Source organism: Diabrotica virgifera, chromosome 5, assembly GCF_917563875.1.
Source record: "Diabrotica virgifera virgifera chromosome 5, PGI_DIABVI_V3a".
NCBI classification, from domain to species: domain Eukaryota; kingdom Metazoa; phylum Arthropoda; class Insecta; order Coleoptera; family Chrysomelidae; genus Diabrotica; species Diabrotica virgifera.
Window position 1 is genome coordinate 129,530,265 of NC_065447.1, and position 22,561 is coordinate 129,552,825.

At 31.3% G+C, this 22,561-nt stretch overlaps 4 protein-coding genes across 4 annotated transcripts; 2 read left to right on the forward strand and 2 right to left on the reverse strand.

The window, feature by feature from the left end:
• The first annotated feature begins 1,768 nt into the window (after nt 1-1,768).
• Nucleotides 1,769-4,561, forward strand: LOC126884390 (uncharacterized). Its single transcript, XM_050650308.1, has 2 exons — nt 1,769-2,014; nt 2,156-4,561. Exons 1-2 carry the CDS (start codon nt 1,910-1,912, stop codon nt 3,569-3,571), a joined length of 1,521 nt encoding a protein of 506 aa, XP_050506265.1. The 5' UTR covers nt 1,769-1,909; the 3' UTR covers nt 3,572-4,561.
• On the reverse strand, nt 4,058-8,621 carry LOC126884393 (uncharacterized). Its single transcript, XM_050650312.1, has 4 exons — nt 8,453-8,621; nt 8,122-8,358; nt 7,739-7,908; nt 4,058-6,421 (listed from the first exon to the last, which is right to left on the reverse strand). The coding sequence occupies exons 2-4, from the start codon at nt 8,339-8,341 to the stop codon at nt 5,354-5,356; spliced, it is 1,458 nt and encodes a 485-aa protein (XP_050506269.1). The 5' UTR covers nt 8,342-8,358; nt 8,453-8,621; the 3' UTR covers nt 4,058-5,353.
• A 762-nt stretch (nt 8,622-9,383) lies between these two features.
• On the forward strand, nt 9,384-11,948 carry LOC126884394 (uncharacterized). The gene is made up of 2 exons (XM_050650313.1): nt 9,384-9,402; nt 9,544-11,948. Exon 2 carries the CDS (start codon nt 9,556-9,558, stop codon nt 10,957-10,959), a length of 1,404 nt encoding a protein of 467 aa, XP_050506270.1. The 5' UTR covers nt 9,384-9,402; nt 9,544-9,555; the 3' UTR covers nt 10,960-11,948.
• Nucleotides 11,445-16,000, reverse strand: LOC126884397 (uncharacterized). The gene is made up of 4 exons (XM_050650317.1): nt 15,895-16,000; nt 15,564-15,800; nt 15,181-15,350; nt 11,445-13,864 (listed from the first exon to the last, which is right to left on the reverse strand). Exons 2-4 carry the CDS (start codon nt 15,781-15,783, stop codon nt 13,004-13,006), a joined length of 1,251 nt encoding a protein of 416 aa, XP_050506274.1. The 5' UTR covers nt 15,784-15,800; nt 15,895-16,000; the 3' UTR covers nt 11,445-13,003.
• Nucleotides 16,001-22,561: the final 6,561 nt, after the last annotated feature.

A 22,561-nucleotide genomic window follows, 5' to 3' on the forward strand; every position in this document is an offset into this window, starting at 1 on the left:
CTGATTTACATATACTTGGGGATCAGGATAGCTAACATTTCAATAAAATTATGGAATAAATTCATTTTCTCTAAAATGGACGATTTTAGAGAAAAATCCCGAAACAGGTCGATTTTTATTTTTAAATTAAATTTCTTGGCATATATTTCAAACTAGTGACGTCATCCATCCGAGCGTGATGACGTAATTATTTTTTTAAATAGGAATATGGGTTCGTGTTGTAGCTCATTTACAAAGGCGTTCAATGCTCTATTCAGTATTATAAACATTAATATCATTATTTATACAGGGAGGCCAAAAAAAATTTTGAATTAAATTAATTGACGCAAGAAGAAGAATGCATGTAATTTATTTAACTCAAAATACATTCTATTGCTGTCAGAAAATAGAAAAAAATGTTTATTTTGCAAATAAACATTGCTTTTAGCTTAAATTAAAAGTTCAAACTGCCAATAGGTAGGAGGGAGGCTGTTTGTGATTTAATTTAAGCGAAAAGTAATGTTTATTTGTGAAATAAACCTTTTTTTCTATTTTCTGACAGCAGTACAATGTATTTTGAGTTAAATAAATTACATACATTCTTCTTTTTGCGCCAATTAATTTAATTCAAAAATTTTTTTGGCAACCCTGTATAAATACCTAATGATATTAATGTTTATATTACTGAATAGAGAATTAAACGCCCTTTCAAATGACCTACCACACGACCCCTATTCCCATTAACAAAATTATCGATTACGTCATCACGCTCAGATGGATGACGTCACTAGTATGAAATATATGCCAAAAAATTGTAATTTAAAAATAAAAATCGACCTCTTTCGGGATTTTGCTCCAAAATCGTCCGTTTTAAAGAAATGAATTTATTCCATAATTTAGCCCCTCTGTATAATCTACTATAATAAATCTTTCATGTCTTCAATTATTTAATTATTGATAAATAATTAGGTACTTCCCTAAAATTTTAATTGAAAATGGCAGATTTTTTGGGAAAACTCGGATTTTCTGAGTAAAATTTTTGTTGAAGGAAATCGGAAAAAAAATAACTTTGTGCAGAACTAAATTACGGTGAATTTTTATTTGAGTGTTTTTGGCTCAAAGGAAAAATTATAGGAGTTACAGACCACTAATTGAAAAAAAAAGAAGATTTAGGAGTGCTAATTTGTTTATAAATAAAATAACACACTTTCTGCGGACTTGTCATACCCCATATTACTAATATATGCAATCTTAAGATTCGATTTTAGCAATAAAATAGCTGGTAAATAATTTTTCCCAAAAATGGTATTTTTTCGATAATTTTCCCAGACTATCAACAAAATCCAAGAAACCGAAGCGCCAACCCAAATTCTGAGCAGTCTCAACATGATAAGGTTAATATCCCCAAGAATCGCTATACTCTCCGGCTGTCATGGCGGTGTCGAAATGAAATTGCGACTGTCGAAATGAATTAGGCAATCCAAACCACGTGACTATTTTGACGTTTAAATGGCGGTCGTATGGCATGCAGTATTGCATGCAGTCGATTTTGCTGGTTTACTTGCATTGTTGCACTTGTGCTTTTCGTTGTAGAATTGGTGTTAAAATTGTTTTATTTAGTTACTTGTACCCTTTGAAAAACTGTCTTTTTCAAGACAACATTGCAATATTATTTGTGAGAGTCGGACTTTTGTTTTTATTACAAATATGGCTTTAAAAGAAAGTTCGTATTTGGACCAACTAAGAATAAGCTCTCCTGAAGCCGCAGATAGATATTTGGACAAAATCAAACAACTTAACTGTGATCCATATGCTCTAAGTGAAGTCGATTTTGATTATGGACTTACCTATGTGCCACCAATAGCTTCCATGGACATTCTGACCTATATTGTTTTTACTCACAGCCCACAGCTTTTATACCCATGAACAAATGAGAGCTTATAAAAGTTTAGCAGCTTACAAATATTTCAAGTCTGGCTTTGTAGAAAAAGTGGGTTTTAAAGTTATTAATGATCTGGTGCTTTTAATAGGCAAGGTAAGAGTAGTACCTGTATTTCAAATTTTTTAAGAAAAAATACCTGATTTGTTAATAATCAATATTAAAGAGATTACTTTTTAGTCTTAGGGTTTAATATAATTGATTGCCTTGATAATTGATTTAATTTTTTTGTTTCAGGTGCAGCATTCAATGAGAGCTAGAGAAACCAAATTAAGAGTTTGGATTATCGCTGAAACAGGTGGTAGTATTTGTACTGCGCATTGTACTTGCATGGCAGGTCTTGGGGAAGTATGTAGCCATGTTACAGCAGTTTTGTACGCTGCAGAGCATGCAGCATATTTGAAGCAGCAGAAAAATGAAAAGAATGTAGCGTGTACAGATGTCAAATCAACTTGGCCAGTTCCAACGCAAAGTGGTACACATCCAATAGAAGCTGCTTCACTAGACTGGGGGAAAGTGATAGAAGAAAAAAATTATAAGGAAATTCCTCCAATGGATGATAGCGAAATGTTGGACTTGCTGCAAGAATTGCAAAATTCCAATTGTGACGCTGTTTTGATGAGGCATGTAGAGCCATTTGCGTCACAACTGTCAGATGAAAATAATGAAAAAGTTAGTATACCAGTCCTTTTTAATGTGTACCATAAAAAATATGAAAAAATGCCTCTAGATGATCTCATTCAACTAGGTATGAAATGTAAAATGGAGGTAACCCAGAATATACGAAGAGAAATAGAAGATAAGACACAGGACCAAAGGAAATGTGCAGAGTGGTATAGACAAAGGACTGGTAGAGTAACAGCTTCAATTTTTAAAGATGTCTGTAGAACCAATGTGGAGAAACCATCCCTATCTTTGATCAAATCAATATGTTACCCTCGCAAAATTTCTACAAGGGCAATAAGATGGGGGATAAATCACGAACAGCTGGCAATTGATGCTTATAAAAAAGAAACTAGCAGGAATCATAGAGACTTTATAGTGAATACAATTGGCTTGGTAGTGTGCATGAAATGGCCTCAGTTAGGTGCCTCACCTGATGGATTTGTGTATTGTGACTGTTGTGCTGCGGGTACCTTAGAAGAAAAGTGTCCATTTTCTCTTCGAGAAAATGGAAATTTACAGGAGTATGCAAGTCGAAAGGACTCCTGTCTTGAATGTGATAAAACTGGTACAGTAAAAATGAATAAAAAACATAAGTACTATTACCAGGTGCAAGCACAAATATTTATTTGTAAACTTAATTATTGTGACTTTGTTGTCTGGTGTCCTAATTTTATATTTATCGAAAGAGTTTTACCAGACATAAAATTTTGGGAAGAAATTAAAGATAAAGTCCTAAATTTTCATGCAAAAGTAATTATGCCTGAACTTTTAGGACGTTATTACACTTCCAGAGTACCAGGTGGCAATATAACAAAGTGGTGTTTTTGCAATAATGTCGATGATGGCCAACCTATGGTTCAATGCTCATATGAGAATTGTAATATTTTCTGGTTCCATATTGGGTGTGTAAATTTATTAGAAAAACCCAAAACTAGGTGGACATGTTCAATATGCAACCAGAAACTATTTCATGATTATGCCACATAAAATTTTAATGGTTCATGTTTCCATTATTTTCATAATCATTATTGAGTCCATTCACTCTCTTCTTCCATTTCGCACTTTCTGCACCATGGTTCATTCACCTTACTTGTCACCATTTCAGTGACCGTTTTCATCTCTCGTTTATTGAGGTTCATGAAACTGTTTGAGTTTTTTATTAATATTCTTGATTATTTTTTTTTATTTAGTCTAGACTTGAACTTGAGTGGTTCTCCTTTTCTATTGATGATTCTTTATCAGCCATTTCTGAACCTCATTTTTCGTAGCATCATTAGTGATGCCACAGAAAGGTTCTGGACCTTCAAAAGTTTCCCTCGAGCCATGTTTATTCCATATATACATACAAAAGTACAGTGTACCATAGTATACATATACTTTTAAGAGGAAATTTTGAAACTTTGTTTCCTTAATATTTTTACAATTCATTCTACGGTTGATATAGGTCAGTCTCCGAAACATCAAATAAATACATTCTTTTCAGTTTTCATATGATTTATTTTCATTAAAATTGTCACAAATTTTTTATTAATATCAAAATACAAAAACAACCAATGAGGTGTACATAAATAATATACGCTAGCCACAGTCATTATTGTAAGAATGCTACTTAAAGTTAAAATTAAATCATTTGAATGCAAATTATTGTCTGGAATTGTTGAATTCTGGACATTATTTTCGTTCTAGTTGAACACATTTTTTGCAATTTTTTTATGCAATCATTATGTTACTACATGATCTCTTGCTCTTGTATTGGCTTTTAAATTGTTAACTGTACTTAGTTCTTTACAAACTTAATGTCTGTATTTTACATTTCTCAATGGTTCGTTTCACTAGCTGCTTTACTTACAACTTGCTAGTTGCATTGCTTTTTTTCTATGGATGTTTGTTATTTATCAAACTCATTTGTAGATGAACTGGTAATGTTCACTAATTAGTGAACAAAAATGTCTTCAATAAATAGATGAAGTAGCCGAAGTCTTTGTCTTTTATTCTCCACCTTTTGACCAATAAACCTACCACTTTCGAATGATAATATTATGATTTACTATCTTTTAGTAAAGTCGTCCCAGGAACGCAACTCATCAATATTGGCAATATCATTTTAAAGTCTTCTTCATTAAAATGTATAATCCATGTCTGAATTGCTGATATAAATGAGTCAGATTAAATAAATTATTAGAAGAATTTTTTACTAAGCAATAACATTTTTGTTTAATTTAATATTTTGTATTTTGACAACACCCGACTTGGGCGTCGAAACGTTAATAAAATCATTTTTTTGGTAAAATTGTGGCTTATTTCCCATTGAAAATAGTTGATTATAAAGTACTTTACAACATAAAGCAAAATGTTTTAACAACAATAGATCATCAGAACTGCAAGCTTCCCCACAACAAAGATTTGTAAAATGATGAATTCAATATTTTTAAAATTATTTAAGTATACAAAAGAGTTTTAATTCTTTAAACAATTAGCGGCCAAATCTGTGAGTAGAACTTTTTACTTTAACATATTTAAAAACCAACAAAAAAAGTTTTAGAAAAATATAAGCTTGTTTGATTTTGTCTGAAACAATGCAAGTTTTCTTGCTGTAGCTATTTATAATTCAAAACTAACTGACAACCTCGACAACATGGCATATATATATCCTAGTTTTGGCCAAAGGTGTCATTGATTGTTTTTCGTAGTGACACTTCAGATGTGTACCAAAAATTATTAAAAGAAATACTAAAAAGGCGACAATCTGGTGAAATAGGTTAAATTTAATTAAATTGGAACAATAGGAGGGCATAAATTAATCAAAACACATGCTATAAAAATTATCTTATCAACTATATTTATACCATCAGTAACATGGGTTAACATAGAAATCGGAAGTGGCTCTGAAAAAATATTAAATTTATTTTTAATGGAGCCAATAACTCTTTCTACGTGGATTCTAACCTGTGCAATGTTTCTAGTTTCTTCCAGCTCTAGTGGAAGCAATTGTTTTTTCCCCTTGGTAAAAGCTGGAATTACTAGCTTTGCTTGTAACACATCTAAAAATTCTTTTATTAAAAAACCTCGATCTGCTATCACAATATCTTGGGGTTCTATTTTATCCAAAAAACCAGAGAGCTCTACTATTTGTTTATCTGATGTTCTTCCTCCCCATGCTTTACTGATATATGAAATACAGCCTTGGGGAGTAATTCCAATAAGGAATTTAACTGTGTTATGATGTTTATAGTTTGACCATGTTTGCTGCTGGGTTAAATAACTAGCTGGTTTTTGGATAAACACCTCAAAGCAATCAATGATAATTGTGGTCTTATCATGAAAGACTTCTCTAAAGCAAGAAGGCATGTTTTTTTTAATAATTTCCCGATCTGGCCATTTTATGCTATTTTTAAATCTTTGATACATTATTGAGATGATGGTATTAAAATAGGTGGAACATGTTGATTGAGAAATGCCAAATTGGTAGGCCAAATATTTAAAATCTAGATTAAGTCTCATTTTCATCAATGTCAACAAATATTGTTGAGAGGGATCTAAAACAGTTACTGAGGATGATGGAATAAATGGTTTAATTCTGTCAAATACTGACTTCAAAACAGAAAAATTTAAACCGGTATAATATAAACATTTCGGATTGTCCGTTTCTAGTGACTCGAAACTTAAAATGGTCTTATTAATTCTGCGAGTCAACTCGTCAATTTTTTTATTTGCAAATTTTAATTGTTGAGCCATCTGTTCAATATCATCTGAGGTTAACTCAGTTTGAGTTTCGGTTCCAGTACTGTCTTCATACATTGCTGTAGTGTTACTTTCACTTACTGTATTGTTTTCATTCTGTAACAAACATAATTGATTATAAATTGGGATCCTTATAGTGGAACCATATGCAAGCTTTAACAGAATTAAGCAAAAATACAACAGTTTTAATTTCAAAATATCAAACTTATGACAGTTTCTTATTATAAAATCATATACTTTACATTTATACGAATCTTGAAGGTTAGTTGTGAGTCAAACTGAATACCTAGATCTTTTATAATGTCTTCACAATCCGATACAACATTGGTAACAGAGTAATTAAGGTTTTTACATGTACTGTCGACTATTATACACTGATCTCTATAATTAAAATTCCCTTTAAGAGTGTAAGCGCAAATATTTTACTGCTATCCCTACCTTTTCTGTCTTTACATGACAAATTATGTGTAGTAAAATTCTCACTGGTATGGATATGTAAACATTAGTTGACAATGTCATCATTAACTTTAAAAATATGGCTTTTGAAAGTTCTTGGATAACTGTTACTTGCATAATGGCTTAAATTATTAATTCAGTTAATTAATATGATAATTTTTTCACTAGCTATGTATTCAGTGATTGTAATAATTTATATATTGTACAACAAAAACTAACACCCAATCGAGCAAAAGTGATTTTTTAATAATATATTGTTACTATAGAACGCTTACAATTTTGAACATCTGTAACAACAAAATACTTGGATCACAGAATATATACTGGTGTATTCCCCGCCTGGATCTTCCATAAATAATAAACAATAAATAACTTTTTATTAAGTTCACGTCTTTAATCAATTATTCATCAAATACACTATCAATATTATTTAATCAATAACTCAAAATATTCCTGATGCCATGTCAAATATTTAAAATTGTCACTGTCTTATCACCATATTCTATTCGACTCAGTGCGTTGTATGATAAAGATAACGAATGTTCGATTTGGAAAATATCACCATTTTTAATCCTGAAAAAACAAATAAATATTTTTAAAAAATTTAAATGCAGAATGAAAGACTAAATTGTTATCAAGGGCCGAAAGTCCCTTAGAATAAATAAAAAGTTTTCTTTTGAATGAGATACTTTAAAATAAAAAACACACTACATTTTCTCTTAGTTTTTCACCCCTGTAACTTATTAAAATAAACATAAAAGTTTTCAGGGACTTTCGCCCTCGGTAATAAAGTAATCTTTCATTCTGCATTTAAATTTTTCAAAAATACTTATTAGTTTTCTCAGGTTTTGAAAAGAATGAATCCGATTTAAATAGCATTGTAGCCGAAACTTTGTACGGATCCCCTTAATTCCAAATCAATTTAAAGTTAATGACATTCTCTTTTAATTAGTATACCTCAATAAATGTATCATTGTCCTCTTGTGAAACCTTTGTGGAAGATCTTTTCTTTACTCTTTCCAGTCTTTCAATGTCCTGCTTTCGTTTTACAGGTCCCCTAGAGTAACCCATATTTTGGGTTGGTATCCAATCAGGATCATTTACATCTTCAAGTTTTGCAGGTTGTCCTAAAACAAAATTATATAACGTAGATACACAGTTAGTAGGCATTCGCATCGGGTAAAATTTTTTGGGAAAATAGCTTAAAACAATGTATATTTTCATATTTTCCAAAAAATTTTACCCGATGCGAATGCCTACTAACTGCCACGGCACCTACAATATTTTATTGAAATATATTAAGATTAATATTATTTCTTTATAGAAAATTATTGACAAACCTTGAATAAAATGTTTGGAACACACTTTTTGATATTTTAATTTTGATTCTGTCAGGTCTGCTCTTCGTATGGCCCTTATCCATTTTTTTCTGCGTTTAACAGTTAATTCATTCAAGTGGATAGCATGTTTAAACTTCAGTGGTTTGGGAATAGCAAAAAAAGATACTTTATCCCTTTTCGACCTGCTTCCACAGTTCACTACAATACATGTTAGTGGCATAGCTATTACTAACTAACCTAAAATAATAAAATACATAAGTAAAAAATCTATTTTAGGGATGCTTAATATAATTTATTATTAAACTTTGAAATATAAAATTTGTTAACCTACCTTTCTTCAACCTTCCAAATTACTTAGTTAAATAAAACTTTTTAAGTACTTATTCTAGTTTATTGATGTAAACAATATTTTTTATTATGTCACAGAAGTATGTTAGCAATACTTAGGCGGATATAAATATACGAAAATTACTTTAAATACTTAAAAAACAATATTTATCATATGCCTTCAATGTATTGCATGCCAATCGCCAGACATATTGGAATAGTTTGACAGATCGTTGGATTCCCTAATTAGGCAATCCAAACCACGTGACTATTTTGACGTTTAAATGGCGGTCGTATGGCATGCAGTCGATTTTGCTGGTTTACTTGCATTGTTGCACTTGTGCTTTTCGTTGTAGAGTTGGTGTTAAAATTGTTTTATTTAGTTACTTGTACCCTTTGAAAAACTGTCTTTTTCAAGACAACATTGCAATATTATTTGTGAGAGTCGGACTTTTGTTTTTATTACAAATATGGCTTTAAAAGAAAGTTCCTATTTGGACCAACTAAGAATAAGCTCTCCTGAAGCCGCAGATAGATATTTGGACAAAATCAAACAACTTAACTGTGATCCATATGCTCTAAGTGAAGTCGATTTTGATTATGGACTTACCTATGTGCCACCAATAGCTTCCATGGACATTCTGACCTATATTGTTTTTACTCACAGCTTTTATACCCATGAACAAATGAGAGCTTATAAAAGTTTAGCAGCTTACAAATATTTCAAGTCTGGCTTTGTAGAAAAAGTGGGTTTTAAAGTTATTAATGATCTGGTGCAGTGGTGTCATGGTGTGGGAACGCGTGGGAACGCCGTTCCCGCACTGGTTAAGAAAAGAAAAAAATAATAGAGAATTTAGGTTTTGTAAACAAAAATTAGCAGTGCGTTCCGGCACTGCGTTCCCACACTGCTAATTTTGCCATGACACCACTGATCTGGTGCTTTTAATAGGCAAGGTAAGAGTAGTACCTGTATTTCAAATTTTTTAAGAAAAAATACCTGATTTGTTAATAATCAATATTAAAGAGACTACTTTTTAGTCTTAGGGTTTAATATAATTGATTGCCTTGATAATTGATTTAATTTTTTTGTTTCAGGTGCAGCATTCAATGAGAGCTAGAGAAACCAAATTAAGAGTTTGGATTATCGCTGAAACAGGTGGTAGTATTTGTACTGCGCATTGTACTTGCATGGCAGGTCTTGGGGAAGTATGTAGCCATGTTACAGCAGTTTTGTACGCTGCAGAGCATGCAGCATATTTGAAGCAGCAGAAAAATGAAAAGAATGTAGCGTGTACAGATGTCAAATCAACTTGGCCAGTTCCAACGCAAAGTGGTACACATCCAATAGAAGCTGCTTCACTAGACTGGGGGAAAGTGATAGAAGAAAAAAATTATAAGGAAATTCCTCCAATGGATGATAGCGAAATGTTGGACTTGCTGCAAGAATTGCAAAATTCCAATTGTGACGCTGTTTTGATGAGGCATGTAGAGCCATTTGCGTCACAACTGTCAGATGAAAATAATGAAAAAGTTAGTATACCAGTCCTTTTTAATGTGTACCATAAAAAATATGAAAAAATGCCTCTAGATGATCTCATTCAACTAGGTATGAAATGTAAAATGGAGGTAACCCAGAATATACGAAGAGAAATAGAAGATAAGACACAGGACCAAAGGAAATGTGCAGAGTGGTATAGACAAAGGACTGGTAGAGTAACAGCTTCAATTTTTAAAGATGTCTGTAGAACCAATGTGGAGAAACCATCCCTATCTTTGATCAAATCAATATGTTACCCTCGCAAAATTTCTACAAGGGCAATAAGATGGGGGATAAATCACGAACAGCTGGCAATTGATGCTTATAAAAAAGAAACTAGCAGGAATCATAGAGACTTTATAGTGAATACAATTGGCTTGGTAGTGTGCATGAAATGGCCTCAGTTAGGTGCCTCACCTGATGGATTTGTGTATTGTGACTGTTGTGCTGCGGGTACCTTAGAAGTAAAGTGTCCATTTTCTCTTCGAGAAAATGGAAATTTACAGGAGTATGCAAGTCGAAAGGACTCCTGTCTTGAATGTGATAAAACTGGTACAGTAAAAATGAATAAAAAACATAAGTACTATTACCAGGTGCAAGCACAAATATTTATTTGTAAACTTAATTATTGTGACTTTGTTGTCTGGTGTCCTAATTTTATATTTATCGAAAGAGTTTTACCAGACATAAAATTTTGGGAAGAAATTAAAGATAAAGTCCTAAATTTTCATGCAAAAGTAATTATGCCTGAACTTTTAGGACGTTATTACACTTCCAGAGTACCAGGTGGCAATATAACAAAGTGGTGTTTTTGCAATAATGTCGATGATGGCCAACCTATGGTTCAATGCTCATATGAGAATTGTAATATTTTCTGGTTCCATATTGGGTGTGTAAATTTATTAGAAAAACCCAAAACTAGGTGGACATGTTCAATATGCAACCAGAAACTATTTCATGATTATGCCACATAAAATTTTAATGGTTCATGTTTCCATTATTTTCATAATCATTATTGAGTCCATTCACTCTCTTCTTCCATTTCGCACTTTCTGCACCATGGTTCATTCACCTTACTTGTCACCATTTCAGTGACCGTTTTCATCTCTCGTTTATTGAGGTTCATGAAACTGTTTGAGTTTTTTATTAATATTCTTGATTATTTTTTTTATTTAGTCTAGACTTGAACTTGAGTGGTTCTCCTTTTCTATTGATTATTCTTTATCAGCCATTTCTGAACCTCATTTTTCGTAGCATCATTAGTGATGCCACAGAAAGGTTCTGGACCTTCAAAAGTTTCCCTCGAGCCATGTTTATTCCATATATACATACAAAAGTACAGTGTACCATAGTATACATATACTTTTAAGAGGAAATTTTGAAACTTTGTTTCCTTAATATTTTTACAATTCATTCTACGGTTGATATAGGTCAGTCTCCGAAACATCAAATAAATACATTCTTTTCAGTTTTCATATGATTTATTTTCATTAAAATTGTCACAAATTTTTTATTAATATCAAAATACAAAAACAACCAATGAGGTGTACATAAATAATATACGCTAGCCACAGTCATTATTGTAAGAATGCTACTTAAAGTTAAAATTAAATCATTTGAATGCAAATTATTGTCTGGAATTGTTGAATTCTGGACATTATTTTCGTTCTAGTTGAACACATTTTTTGCAATTTTTTTATGCAATCATTATGTTACTACATGATCTCTTGCTCTTGTATTGGCTTTTAAATTGTTAACTGTACTTAGTTTTTTACAAACTTAATGTCTGTATTTTACATTTCTCAATGGTTCGTTTCACTAGCTGCTTTACTTACAACTTGCTAGTTGCATTGCTTTTTTTCTATGGATGTTTGTTATTTATCAAACTCATTTGTAGATGAACTGGTAATGTTCACTAATTAGTGAACAAAAATGTCTTCAATAAATAGATGAAGTAGCCGAAGTCTTTGTCTTTTATTCTCCACCTTTTGACCAATAAACCTACCACTTTCGAATGATAATATTATGATTTACTATCTTTTAGTAAAGTCGTCCCAGGAACGCAACTCATCAATATTGGCAATATCATTTTAAAGTCTTCTTCATTAAAATGTATAATCCATGTCTGAATTGCTGATATAAATGAGTCAGATTAAATAAATTATTAGAAGAATTTTTTACTAAGCAATAACATTTTTGTTTAATTTAATATTTTGTATTTTGACAACACCCGACTTGGGCGTCGAAACGTTAATAAAATCATTTTTTTGGTAAAATTGTGGCTTATTTCCCATTGAAAATAGTTGATTATAAAGTACTTTACAACATAAAGCAAAATGTTTATTTATTTATAAATCAAACAGACAAAAATGCCCAATTTTGTTTATATTATACCGATTTAACAACAATAGATCATCAGAACTGCAAGCTTCCCCACAACAAAGATTTGTAAAATGATGAATTCAATATTTTTAAAATTATTTAAGTATACAAAAGAGTTTTAATTCTTTAAACAATTAGCGGCCAAATCTGTGAGTAGAACTTTTTACTTTAACATATTTAAAAACCAACAAAAAAAGTTTTAGAAAAATATAAGCTTGTTTGATTTTGTCTGAAACAATGCAAGTTTTCTTGCTGTAGCTATTTATAATTCAAAACTAACTGACAACCTCGACAACATGGCATATATATATCCTAGTTTTGGCCAAAGGTGTCATTGATTGTTTTTCGTAGTGACACTTCAGATGTGTACCAAAAATTATTAAAAGAAATACTAAAAAGGCGACAATCTGGTGAAATAGGTTAAATTTAATTAAATTGGAACAATAGGAGGGCATAAATTAATCAAAACACATGCTATAAAAATTATCTTATCAACTATATTTATACCATCAGTAACATGGGTTAACATAGAAATCGGAAGTGGCTCTGAAAAAATATTAAATTTATTTTTAATGGAGCCAATAACTCTTTCTACGTGGATTCTAACCTGTGCAATGTTTCTAGTTTCTTCCAGCTCTAGTGGAAGCAATTGTTTTTCCCCTTGGTAAAAGCTGGAATTACTAGCTTTGCTTGTAACACATCTAAAAATTCTTTTATCAAAAAACCTCGATCTGCTATCACAATATCTTGGGGTTCTATTTTATCCAAAAAACCAGAGAGCTCTACTATTTGTTTATCTGATGTTCTTCCTCCCCATGCTTTACTGATATATGAAATACAGCCTTGGGGAGTAATTCCAATAAGGAATTTAACTGTGTTATGATGTTTATAGTTTGACCATGTTTGCTGCTGGGTTAAATAACTAGCTGGTTTTTGGATAAACACCTCAAAGCAATCAATGATAATTGTGGTCTTATCATGAAAGACTTCTCTAAAGCAAGAAGGCATGTTTTTTTTAATAATTTCCCGATCTGGCCATTTTATGCTATTTTTAAATCTTTGATACATTATTGAGATGATGGTATTAAAATAGGTGGAACATGTTGATTGAGAAATGCCAAATTGGTAGGCCAAATATTTAAAATCTAGATTAAGTCTCATTTTCATCAATGTCAACAAATATTGTTGAGAGGGATCTAAAACAGTTACTGAGGATGATGGAATAAATGGTTTAATTCTGTCAAATACTGACTTCAAAACAGAAAAATTTAAACCGGTATAATATAAACATTTCGGATTGTCCGTTTCTAGTGACTCGAAACTTAAAATGGTCTTATTAATTCTGCGAGTCAACTCGTCAATTTTTTTATTTGCAAATTTTAATTGTTGAGCCATCTGTTCAATATCATCTGAGGTTAACTCAGTTTGAGTTTCGGTTCCAGTACTGTCTTCATACATTGCTGTAGTGTTACTTTCACTTACTGTATTGTTTTCATTCTGTAACAAACATAATTGATTATAAATTGGGATCCTTATAGTGGAACCATATGCAAGCTTTAACAGAATTAAGCAAAAATACAACAGTTTTAATTTCAAAATATCAAACTTATGACAGTTTCTTATTATAAAATCATATACTTTACATTTATACGAATCTTGAAGGTTAGTTGTGAGTCAAACTGAATACCTAGATCTTTTATAATGTCTTCACAATCCGATACAACATTGGTAACAGAGTAATTAAGGTTTTTACATGTACTGTCGACTATTATACACTGATCTCTATAATTAAAATTCCCTTTAAGAGTGTAAGCGCAAATATTTTACTGCTATCCCTACCTTTTCTGTCTTTACATGACAAATTATGTGTAGTAAAATTCTCACTGGTATGGATATGTAAACATTAGTTGACAATGTCATCATTAACTTTAAAAATATGGCTTTTGAAAGTTCTTGGATAACTGTTACTTGCATAATGGCTTAAATTATTAATTCAGTTAATTAATATGATAATTTTTTCACTAGCTATGTATTCAGTGATTGTAATAATTTATATATTGTACAACAAAAACTAACACCCAATCGAGCAAAAGTGATTTTTTAATAATATATTGTTACTATAGAACGCTTACAATTTTGAACATCTGTAACAACAAAATACTTGGATCACAGAATATATACTGGTGTATTCCCCGCCTGGATCTTCCATAAATAATAAACAATAAATAACTTTTTATTAAGTTCACGTCTTCAATCAATTATTCATCAAATACACTATCAATATTATTTAATCAATAACTCAAAATATTCCTGATGCCATGTCAAATATTTAAAATTGTCACTGTCTTATCACCATATTCTATTCGACTCAGTGCGTTGTATGATAAAGATAACGAATGTTCGATTTGGAAAATATCACCATTTTTAATCCTGAAAAAACAAATAAATATTTTTAAAAAATTTAAATGCAGAATGAAAGACTAAATTGTTATCAAGGGCCGAAAGTCCCTTAGAATAAATAAAAAGTTTTCTTTTGAATGAGATATTTTAAAATAAAAAACACACTACATTTTCTCTTAGTTTTCACCCCTGTAACTTATTAAAATAAACATAAAAGTTTTCAGGGACTTTCGCCCTCGGTAATAAAGTAATCTTTCATTCTGCATTTAAATTTTTCAAAAATACTTATTAGTTTTCTCAGGTTTTGAAAAGAATGAATCCGATTTAAATAGCATTGTAGCCGAAACTTTGTACGGATCCCCTTAATTCCAAATCAATTTAAAGTTAATGACATTCTCTTTTAATTAGTATACCTCAATAAATGTATCATTGTCCTCTTGTGAAACCTTTGTGGAAGATCTTTTCTTTACTCTTTCCAGTCTTTCAAGGTCCTGCTTTCGTTTTACAGGTCCCCTAGAGTAACCCATATTTTGGGTTGGTATCCAATCAGGATCATTTACATCTTCAAGTTTTGCAGGTTGTCCTAAAACAAAATTATATAACGTAGATACACAGTTAGTAGGCATTCGCATCGGGTAAAATTTTTTGGGAAAATAGCTTAAAACAATGTATATTTTCATATTTTCCAAAAAATTTTACCCGATGCGAATGCCTACTAACTGCCACGGCACCTACAATATTTTATTGAAATATATTAAGATTAATATTATTTCTTTATAGAAAATTATTGACAAACCTTGAATAAAATGTTTGGAACACACTTTTTGATATTTTAATTTTGATTCTGTCAGGTCTGCTCTTCGTATGGCCCTTATCCATTTTTTTCTGCGTTTAACAGTTAATTCATTCAAGTGGATAGCATGTTTAAACTTCAGTGGTTTGGGAATAGCAAAAAAAGATACTTTATCCCTTTTCGACCTGCTTCCACAGTTCACTACAATACATGTTAGTGGCATAGCTATTACTAACTAACCTAAAATAATAAAATACATAAGTAAAAAATCTATTTTAGGGATGCTTAATATAATTTATTATTAAACTTTGAAATATAAAATTTGTTAACCTACCTTTCTTCAACCTTCCAAATTACTTAGTTAAATAAAACTTTTTAAGTACTTATTCTAGTTTATTGATGTAAACAATATTTTTTATTATGTCACAGAAGTATGTTAAGTCCACTTTACATCAACAATAAATTGGACAAGAAATTGACCAAGTTATTCAAGGCCAAATTTGACGTGTAAAAGCACACTTTGACATCTAAGTTTGTTCGTTATAAACTTCACGTGAAGAAATTGACGAAAAAGAAAATTGTTCTATTTTTTCATTTATTTGGCGTGAATTCAGTGTCACCAACCTGTGTCCATTTGGCGGGAAGTGGAAGTAGAGCTGTAGAGCTTTTTGTTTATTATTATTTGTTGAGGTTGAGTCTTTCATGTTCATGACAACCTAAAAATTTTGATTGGAAAATGCATATAAGATAAGGGGGTGGGAAAATGGAAATTAGTGGCTTTTTTGCAGTTCTGTCTGTTAGTTTTGCTCTGGCTGGGTCTCTTTTGTTTAAACAATTATGTAAGTATTATAAAAACGTTTTCAATTTTCTGTATTCTTTAGGAAACGAATTATTTATGCATATTATTACCTGTAAATAGTAGTACCTATTTCCTATTTCTTTTGATTTTTAATTGTAAAGAATAGAAAAATTACCATTCATTTTAATTTTTTAGAATCAGCTGAAAGTGGTCTACAAAAAAACCAGGAAGGAAACGTATTATAGCCTTGTTGTGGCTATGAAAGGCAAAAGAAAGATACCTATAAAAAGTGTATTGACTAGTTGGAAGAAACTCCACATTGTCGATGCATAATAAGATATTACTTTATAAACAAATATCAAGACCTAGGAATGGAACCTGGATAATATAGTCATCAAGAAGATAACAGGAGGTCATGAGCAACAACAACTTCATAAGTATGAGAATATTGAGGAAATCCAGCTCCTCGATATCTACTACTGGACAAACTAGAAGATTGAAGAGGACAAAGCCTTTTGAACTAGTTTGAGTGATAGGTGATAGTGAAAAGCAGAGCGTAGTGCTTGTGTGCCTGTGTATGTTAGAATAGTGCACGATCTTGTTAGATTAGATAAGAGACGCTATAGGGTAAGCTCTTCATTTTAAGGAACAGTAGTAATTTAGGTTAAATTAAAATTGCTCATTGGTCAGTTATGACCAGATTGTAATTCTCTGATGTTTGGCAAAAAGGGCTGAAGTCAGAATTGCACATCAATAATGTTTTGATGATTTCTGGACCATAAAAAAAGTGTTGCAGACTTAAACTGTATGTACCAATAAAAAGAGCCGATTTTTCTGGTCCAGAAATCATCAAAACATTATCGATGTGCAATTCTGACTTAAGCCCTTTTTCCCAAACATCAGAGAATTGCAATGTACAATTCAATACAAATGAATCATCATCGTAGTGATGATTATGGAAAAATATATATATATATATATATATATATATATATATATATATATATATATAGAAATATATATATTTTGTGCAATAAAAATGTTTATATTTATCAAGGATGTATTATTTGGTATGGCCACATATACTTCTGGTATATCGTCGGTGATGTGACAATACCTCCTATCTGCTTTTTCATGAATTTTGTAGGAGACGAAAAACCATTTTTAGGGTCATCTGTTTTCACATGTAAATTTTGACATGTTTTGTAGTAAATAGATAATTGAATTTACTACAAAACATGTCAAAAAATATCATATGAAAACAGGAGGTGACTGTAAAAAAAGTTTTTAGTCTCTCTTACAAAATGGTTAACAGTTAATAGAGAGACAGATAATCGAGGTTCCACTGTATAGTGAAATTTGGACACCCGACACCCCATACAAATTTTATGGGGGTTTTGTTCGTTTAAACCCCCCCCCCCCCCAAACTTTTGTGTAAGTTACAATTGAATTATTATTGTGGTACTATTAAACACAATGTTTTTAAAACTTTTTTGCCTCTTAGTACTTTTTTGAAGTCAGTTTTTATCGTGATATTTTGAATATTTGTCAAATCCACCACATATTTGTATATGGTTAAGTACGATTGTAGAGACTAATAATATGAAAATTTATTTATGATTTACATTTTTAGGTATATTTTGAACCATTTTAAAAAGAAGCCATATCTTGATAAAAAGAGCTTTATCGAAAAAATAGAAAGAGGTAAAAAAGTTTTAAAAACACAGTGTTTAACTAATGGTACCGCAGAAATAATTTAATTGGAACGTACCCAAAAGTTTGGGGGGGTTAAAGGGAACAAAACCCCCATAAAATTTTTATGGGGTGCACAAATTTCACTATAATTTTTCTTTAAGATGTTACTGCAATAATATTGCTTCATATCCATTTTCAATAAAAAATCTTTAATAGTTTTCGATATATTCGAAAAAATCGAATTTTCATTTTGTATCTTCAAAGGGCTGTAACTTTTTTTGTGTGCATATTTGTACTAAGGTAAGTTAGGTTCATTCAAATTATTTTTGGTCCCAGAATATGTGATTTAATTTACGACCAATCTTTTCGGGACACCCTGTATAATAAATGGGATTAGCTGGCTTAAAAATTCATAATCTACGTTCTGTAGAAAATATACAGTTTTTGGTTTCTTTTTAACTAGATCTTAATATCTAACCAAGCATTTTAAGACCTTTTTATTATTTTTTCGATGATATATTCATGTTTTTAGTTTGTTCAAAATATTCTAGATGATTGTACACTATAATAGATAGCCAACTAAATAAACACAAAAATTTTATTTTTGTTACAGCCTGTATATAAGTTTACCTATATATACAGTGCATTACGCACCACCTTAAAAATTGGGCATTTTTGATGTCTCGAATTTCCTAAACCTGTTGTCCCATCTAAGTAATTTTTTTATAATAATATAGCCTGAGGCTATAGGTTACTGCCTTATGCTTGTCATGCACGGGGAGCTATACTGTAATATACATTGTATCACGTCGCTCTCTATAGTAATGAGTGAGCCTGCACATACGGAACCATTAGTACCCTGTCTGCAGGCTCACTCATTACTATAGAGAGCGATATGATATAATATACATATATTACAGTATAGCTACCAGTGCATGACAAGCTTAAGGATGTAACCTATAGCCTAGGCTATATTATAAAAAAATCACTCAGATGAGACAACAGGTTTAGAAAATTCGAGACATCAAAAATGCCCTATTTTTAAGGTGGTGCGTTAATTTCTTGGAGAAGTGTATTGTAATTTAATGTAAATAATGTAATATCCAATAATTGTAATTTAATATAAGATGTAATATAAGTTCCTTAAAAATATATTTTTTATTTCCCACCATACATTCTCCACAGGTCTAAATATCGATGCTAGACGTCCACCGGAGGTCCTCTCAGGACGTTAGATGGACGTTCGGCAGCAAGACATTGGACCAAACTGGGACATCCTATGAAGGTCCAATTGACATTCACTGAACGTCCCCTCGGACGTTAGGTGGACGTCCATTGGACGTTTGGCAACGTGGCATTTGGACCAAAATAGGACGTCCTGTTAAGGTCCAATTTACGTTCCCTAGGACGTCCGATTAAGGTCCAATGTACGTCCCTTCGGACCTTAAGTGGACGTCCAACAGACATTCGGTAGCGCGACATTTGGACCAAAATAGGACGTTCCTTGGACGAAAACGGACCTCCCTAAAGTCTGTGAAGGACATCCTTGTGCTATTAGGGATGTATCTATGTAGGTATATAGTATCTTTATTCTATTATATTCTACTCTATTTCAAACCTATTCTATATAAGTATCTACACATTACACCTATTATCATCATCATTCTCTTTGCCTTATTCCTATGCAGTGTCGGCTTCCCTAATTGCATTTCTCCACACAATTCTATCTTGAGTCATATCAATGTTAATCCCCTTTACCAACATGTCCTGCCTTATCGTCTTCTTTGGTCTTCCTCTCCTACTCCTTCCAGGAATCTGCACTTCAGCTATTCTTCGTATTGGGTGATTAACGTCTCGATGTTGAACATGACCAAACCATCTTAACCTATGCTCTCTCATTTTGGCATCAATTGGTGCCACACCTAGACTTCCCCTAATATACTCATATCTAATTTTATCCTTCTTTGTCACTCCACTCATCCATCTAAGCATTCTCATTTCCACCACATGCATTCATTGTTCCGCTTTCTTTTTCACTGCCCAACATTCAGTTCCGCGCATCATAGCCGGTCTTGTGGCTGTTTTATAGAATTTTCCCTTCAGCTTCATTGGAATTTTTCTGTCACAACACACCACTCGCTTCTTTCCACTTCATCCATCCAGCCCTAATTCTACTGCATGCATCTCCATCTATTTCTCCATTACTCTGTAATACCGATCCTAGGTACTTAAAACTATTGCTTTTCACAATCATTTCACCTATTATATTATATTTTACTTTATTCTATACTATATATCTATTCTAATCTATCTATATATTTCATTTAATCTGTTACATTCTACTCTATTCTGTTTTAAATCAAATACTTTATTAGTAAGTATCTACATATATATTACATCTATTCTATTATATTCTACTCTATTCTATTTCAGTTTATTTTATACTATATATCTATTCTAATCTATCTCTCTATTTTATTTATTTTATTAATCTGTTCTATTCTATTCTGTTTCAAATCAAACACTTTACTCAAACAAAGAAACAAACGACATTCAAAAGCTTCTAATAAAAAAATCATTGCATTGGTACTACTGAAAATATTGACATTTTTACAACATTTATTCCAAGTTCCTTCAATTTTTTTGAGGACAAGAAAATTTTGCTTTCAAGAAATTCACGAATTTATTGGCGTCAAGTTAATAACGAACAAACATGGATGTCAAATTGTGCTTTGAGAACACGTCAAATTTGGCCTTGAATAACTTGGTCAATTTATTGTTCAATTTATTGTTGATGTAAAGTGCACTTTAGCAATACTTAGGCGGATATAAATATACGAAAATTACTTTAAATACTTAAAAAACAATATTTATCATATGCTTTCAATGTATTGCATGCCAATCGCCAGACATATTGGAATAGTTTGACAGATCGTTGGATTCCCTAAGAATCAGGCCCTTTCGAATCAGCGGTGGGATCACGATCGGTAGAATGCTGACGTCACGTTGCCTAGCAACCGTCGATTATCGCCTGCAAGCGTGAATTTGGTATCACGATGAATAGAATGGTCGTTTCCAGTCGAATTTTATCCCCACCCTTGTAGAATAAAAATCCTCAAACTACCACTTCTTAGCTGTAGAAAGGACGGTTAATCTCTTTCTTTCTCATGTTGATAAACAAAAACAGAACCAATATGGCAATATGACAGATATTTATTTTTCCCGGTTCCGCATAGAATATTTTTGTCTATTGTTATTGTTTATGTTCACTAATATGTTTTACATAATATTTCAATCAAGGGTTTTCCTCATAGACATGTAAAGAAAGTTTCTCGTAGTTTTTCATAGTGACTGTTTTGCAAAAATACAATTAGTTTTTATTTTGAGATAACTAATAGCAGGATAACGAAGCAACAAACCTAAATAACATGTTTGGCTTTCCTTGATTTGGAGACATCAACTTTATTTCTTCGTGATACTGGTACCTTAAACCTCTACAGAATAGAATTTTGTCTCAAAATAGATTGGTGAATGTATCTACTTACACTGTATGTTTCTTAGATGAATAAAACTTTTTTCTACATAATTGTAGGTACATTTTGATTTTATATACTGTTTAACAACCCATACTTATAGTAAATATAATTTATTCATTAGGTATAAATAATATTTTCTCCACTTGTTTAATAAACCCTAGTGGTTGATGCAGATAAAAAAAAGCTTGACCTTCACTGTGATTGTTTTTAATAAGTTATTTAAATTATTTGTAGTTTTTTTATAAAAATTTGTTTGAATTTAATTTTTTTGAATAAAATTTAAAATGCTTATTCTTTTGCACACATTATTTGTATTCTGAAAGCTTACCTATATAAAGATGTTTAATGCCTGGTTGCACCAACAGATCTTAAACTCTAGATGTGCCTTAAGCTCAGATTGCGAAATATATGTACGTGTGGCATCATTGAGTCTTAGATCAGTTTTCAGCTTGGCACAATGGATTATTTATTTAGATAAGAATCGAAAATTATGGTGCAACGTGAGTGAAACTTAAAGCGGCCATATCTATGAGCTGAGCTGAGTTTAAGATTTGTTGGTGCTACCAGGCATAAGTTTAGTTAATAAAAATATATGATTTTCTATTTTATTGGGAAAAAAGCCACAATTTAAGTGAAAAATGAAATTTATTGACGTTTTAACTTCCACTTCGGAAGCAGTTATCGAAATATAAAATAATATAATAAATTTTAATTTAACTTATTAATGAGTACTAAAATATTAATTAATATTTTGTATTTCAATAACGATTTCTGACTTGGAAGTTGAAACGTTAATAAATTTTATTTTTAACTAAAGCGTGGATTATTTCACAATAAAATAGTATATTGCATACGATACGATATCACAAAGAAGCAGCTTCAGAACAATATAAAAATATATGTAAATTAACTACAGAGGACAGTCTGACTTTTACAAAATTAACCTTAATTTTTGTGAAATATTTTTTCTC

Coding starts and splice junctions, on each gene's coding strand:
- LOC126884390 (XM_050650308.1), top strand. CDS start 1,910: ATGAGAGCTTATAAAAGTTTAGCAGCTTACAAATATTTCAAGTCTGGC. Junction 2,015..2,155: donor TGGTGCTTTTAATAGGCAAG/GTAAGAGTAGTA, acceptor TTTTTGTTTCAG/GTGCAGCATTCAATGAGAGC.
- LOC126884393 (XM_050650312.1), bottom strand. CDS start 8,341: ATGCCACTAACATGTATTGTAGTGAACTGTGGAAGCAGGTCGAAAAGG. Junction 7,909..8,121: donor TTCCAAACATTTTATTCAAG/GTTTGTCAATAA, acceptor ATTTTGTTTTAG/GACAACCTGCAAAACTTGAA. Junction 6,422..7,738: donor ACAATGATACATTTATTGAG/GTATACTAATTA, acceptor TGTTTGTTACAG/AATGAAAACAATACAGTAAG.
- LOC126884394 (XM_050650313.1), top strand. CDS start 9,556: ATGAGAGCTAGAGAAACCAAATTAAGAGTTTGGATTATCGCTGAAACA.
- LOC126884397 (XM_050650317.1), bottom strand. CDS start 15,783: ATGCCACTAACATGTATTGTAGTGAACTGTGGAAGCAGGTCGAAAAGG. Junction 15,351..15,563: donor TTCCAAACATTTTATTCAAG/GTTTGTCAATAA, acceptor ATTTTGTTTTAG/GACAACCTGCAAAACTTGAA. Junction 13,865..15,180: donor ACAATGATACATTTATTGAG/GTATACTAATTA, acceptor TGTTTGTTACAG/AATGAAAACAATACAGTAAG.